Source organism: Charadrius vociferus, unplaced genomic scaffold, assembly GCF_000708025.1.
Source record: "Charadrius vociferus isolate BGI_N301 unplaced genomic scaffold, ASM70802v2 scaffold308, whole genome shotgun sequence".
Classification (NCBI taxonomy): domain Eukaryota; kingdom Metazoa; phylum Chordata; class Aves; order Charadriiformes; family Charadriidae; genus Charadrius; species Charadrius vociferus.
Genome location: NW_009649929.1, coordinates 2481982 through 2485932, shown reverse-complemented (window position 1 = coordinate 2485932; position 3951 = coordinate 2481982). Strand labels below are relative to the sequence as shown.

Below are 3951 nucleotides of genomic sequence, written 5' to 3'. Positions count from 1 at the left end.
ATGCAGCCTTGTTTTTCTTGAAGCTAAAGGTTTTAAAGGATATGGTAGCTATGTTCAGTGTTTAATGACACTTAGTGCTAACTTGCAGTAAACTTGGTTCTGTGAATTTGAAACCTTTTAAAGTTTACATTTTAAATTAAAATTGTACTTAGGGAATTTGACTTAAAAAAAAAATGACGACACAACCTTAAAATCTTGTGGGTTTTTTTTTTGCTCTAGACGGAGTGTGATTGAAGCCGTTTATAACAGACTGAACCCCTACAGGAATGATGATACTGTAAGTATCCTTTCTCTTACGTTATCTTTCCCCCCGCTCCAATTATTGTAGCTGTTTTGTAAAGAAACATACTGCTAGTTCTTGCTAAAGGACCCCTTTCCCCAAAAATGCTGTGGTCTTTGGACTGCGCTTTGTAAATGTTTTCTGCTGCCTTCTGCTGATCATAGTCTCAAAACTCCAGTATGGTTGGTTCATTTGTTCTCTGGAATTTCATTATTTGAATCCTGCCAGGGTTTCCAGATGCTTTCCTGCCAAATGGTGCAAAGAGTCATTAATCAGCTTTAAGGATATATTAATTTTCCAAATGGACTGCATAAGCACTTTTATTCTTAAACGTAGTGCATCTTACAGCAAGCATACAGTTTAGGTTCTTACATGTCAGATCATAGCGACATGAATCCACTGTCAGTGGAGGAAAAAAACCCACCAAACTCTAAAATATGAACAGTGATCCCAGTTGCAGTTACATCCCTGGAAACAATGTTCTGTCACCAAAAGTCCTGTACTTCATAAAGTAGTTAAATTGATTCTTTACCTATCAGCAAAAATTCCTTACGTGTGACATAAGTGAAACACATCCAGACATAAAGAACTGTGTGTTGGCTTTACAACTGGGTGCTATTTTATTTGGCAGTTCTCATATCTTTAAAATAAGAAGTCCTAAATAGTGGCTGAAAGAGGATGCTTTACCTTCAAAATCCATTCTGTAGTATGTTACTGTTCTACAAATGTGCAGTACACAAACTTCTTTGTTTTGTGATGACGTTGGCAACTTGGATACAGAAATTTGCATTCTGAATAGCTGGCATGCAGCTCCTGCTTTTTTACTCACTACTGCTTTTATTCTTCATCCTTGCACTTGAAACAAACACAACCATTTTGGTCTTTCATATAATTGCTCTCCTTTGCTACTTCTGGTCCTGAAGAAAAAACTGGAGGTGGTACTTTTGCAAAGGGTAATTTTAGTGATTTTCGTTGGTTGGGGTTTTTTTTACTACACCTCCGTGCCAACTGTTCTTCTTTATGGTTTGTAATGAATTCTGTGTGCAAGTTTGAATGAAGGGTGCAGAACTTTAGTGCTAAGAAATTGTCGTATGTGGCATTGCTAGAGATTTAATTAGCCTCTTTTCTCTTGAAGGAATCAGTAAGGCAGTGCTTTTAAAGAGGAGTAGTATTTCTACCTCCCGCAGTCTTAGTAATGATAGGGAAGTAAGTGTAGCTGTGGAAGCACCAGCATACACTGTTGTTAGAGCCCATCACGGCCCTTAATTACTTAGGGGAAGGTAGCAAGTAATGCTGCAACAACCTAAGATTGCTGTACAAAAGTGGACTGCTCTGCTGCCTGTGCTACCGACTTTGCTGTTGCTCAGCTACCAAGCTGTGGTCCCACTTCTTAGTCGTGGTGTTAACCTATGTACCCAACTGATGAGGCAGGTAGAGAAAGCTGAATAAAGAGCAATCTGAGCAAGGGAAAAGGAAACAGATGTGACACAAAGGCAAATGGATTCAAAAGCACTTACTAGAATTAAATATTCGATTTGTACTAGTTTTTTTGTAACTGAAGCAGGAATACATGAAACACTTTTCAGGGGTGTGGTAGTTGCACAAAATCCACTGTTGCCTGCGGACCTAAATGGACCAAATCTTAGGGCTACTCGGATGCATGGTTGTAATGCCATGTAGTGTGGCCATATGGTTATGGTTTAGAGCACAGCATGTCTCTGCTTCCGATTTTTTTTCTTAGGTACGTGGTTTTTTTTCTTGTGGTTTTATTACCATCCAAAATTAGGGTTTCCTGCAGTTGCCCAAACTACACTTCTCTGACCGTAAATGATAAGTGTTAAAATTGATTTGAATTATAACAGGGTGTCAGTTGATGACTGTATCTTCCTAGGTAGCAAGGGAGGGTTGAAAACACAAAAGATGATAATGATAACAAATGGCATGAGGCACATCCTGCTCTTTTAATGCACCTGTGTAATAAGTGTACCCATTCTGTATTACTTCTGAGTGCTCTGGGAATGCTTTTGAATAATATTGGTAGGACAGTATTTTGTGGGTTGGTATGGCTATTGTAAAACACTTGGTCAGATTTTGAAATGTCTTGATACTAATGCTTCATTAATTAAGCATATGTGTTTTTTAGATACTTGTTAAATGCTGTTTCTGAAAGGTGAGAGAAAACAGACTCCTGAAATGATTTAAGTGTATACCCTTTTCAGTCTGGATTATCCAGAAACTGCTGTAACTACGGGCACTCCAGACTTTAAAGGGTTCCTTCTTTTTTCTTTAAGGACTCTGCATCAACTGATGATATGTGGTAAAACTGCTCATCTAGCTGTGGAGTTCATGTTTCATCCTTCAAATGGAAGTGCAGCCCAACCTCAGTGACCCTTCTTAACATCCATCCTCAACCTTAATTAAAGAAGGGAATATGTTGTGTTGGTGAGAGTGACTACAGCAGTACGACATGTAGCCCAGGAACTGATCTTTTTTGTAAAACAGACTTCTGTAAACGTGATTTCAAACCATAATTCATGTTGTAAATCAGACTCCAGCAATTTATGTTGTATGATTTTGTTTTTGTAAAGTGCAATTGTCTTTGTACAAAATGCTCATATTTAATTATGAACTGCTTTAAATCACTATAAAGGTTAGAAGAAATGTTTGGCTTGTGTGATGCAGCAATATATATCCCTTTAAATTCATGTTGTGGTTTTGGATTGCAAGGAGCAGCAGCCTAGCCAGCTAGGTGCTCGAGAGGTGCACAAAACTGTAAAGATAATTTTTTGGTTTATATGAAAGCTGAACTTGTGGGCAACTTACCAGAAATTACAGTGTGTGAATTTACTTGGCAATGGAAAAATAACTAAGAGTAGTGCACATTCTTCAACGAACGTGTATCGTTTTCTTGGATGCACTCCTACTCTCACGTTGAGTTAAAGGGAGTTCTGATCTTGACTTCAGTGGGAGTTAAATCATGCCCTATTAATAGTATTGTGTTCATACACGTACGAACCTTGGGATTAGAATGCCTTGATTCTTTGCACCTCTTTTTTCATTAACCCTTACCTGAAGCTACTAATCACTGAGCACGAACAGGCAGCTTTCTACATACAGTAGGAGTCTGCAGCATTTTTACAATCCTGATTGGCTGGGTCTGCTGCTGTTCCAAGTAAAATACTTTGAATTCCATTTTATCAATAAAGCTTGATTTAACAAACGAGAAATTTATCCATAAATGTGTAATTCCTTTTTTCCTGCCTTTTAAAATGTCAGTGCCATTGTAAATGATATTTTACTTGTGGAAGAATATTTTTATTAATTGGTAGCCCATTTTTAAAATGGGAAGGATTTTGATTATTGCCCAAGACATAGCCATATGCTAGAGGATGATGTGGGATTAATCCGTTACCCTATTTTTTACAATTGTGGGTTTTTTCAGGCTTTTTGGTGGTTTTTTTTTTTTTTTCCTCCCCACTGAAGATGTGCATTGGTTTGAATTTGCCTACTGTTTGATAAAAATACATTTGTCAAAGCCTGACAATCTTTAACATTTTATGGTGTGTGTTTTTAATTGACCCACTTACTTAGAATGAGAGACTAGTGGTTAAACAGTACTTGTGATTTGAGATATAGCATGTTGACAATATTTAGCTGTTCGTTGTTTAAAA

The 3951-nt window shown here is 37.5% G+C and overlaps 1 protein-coding gene across 1 annotated transcript in view; it reads left to right on the top strand.

The window, feature by feature from the left end:
* The window catches only part of PPM1A (protein phosphatase, Mg2+/Mn2+ dependent, 1A), a 14043-nt gene extending 10314 nt beyond the window's left edge, over positions 1–3729 (top strand). The window contains exons 4-5 of the mRNA XM_009891205.1: positions 220–277; positions 2572–3729. Coding sequence (XP_009889507.1) covers positions 220–277; positions 2572–2601 — 88 coding nt within the window. The 3' untranslated portion in view covers positions 2602–3729. The remainder of the gene's footprint in view (positions 1–219; positions 278–2571) is intronic.
* Positions 3730–3951: the final 222 nt, after the last annotated feature.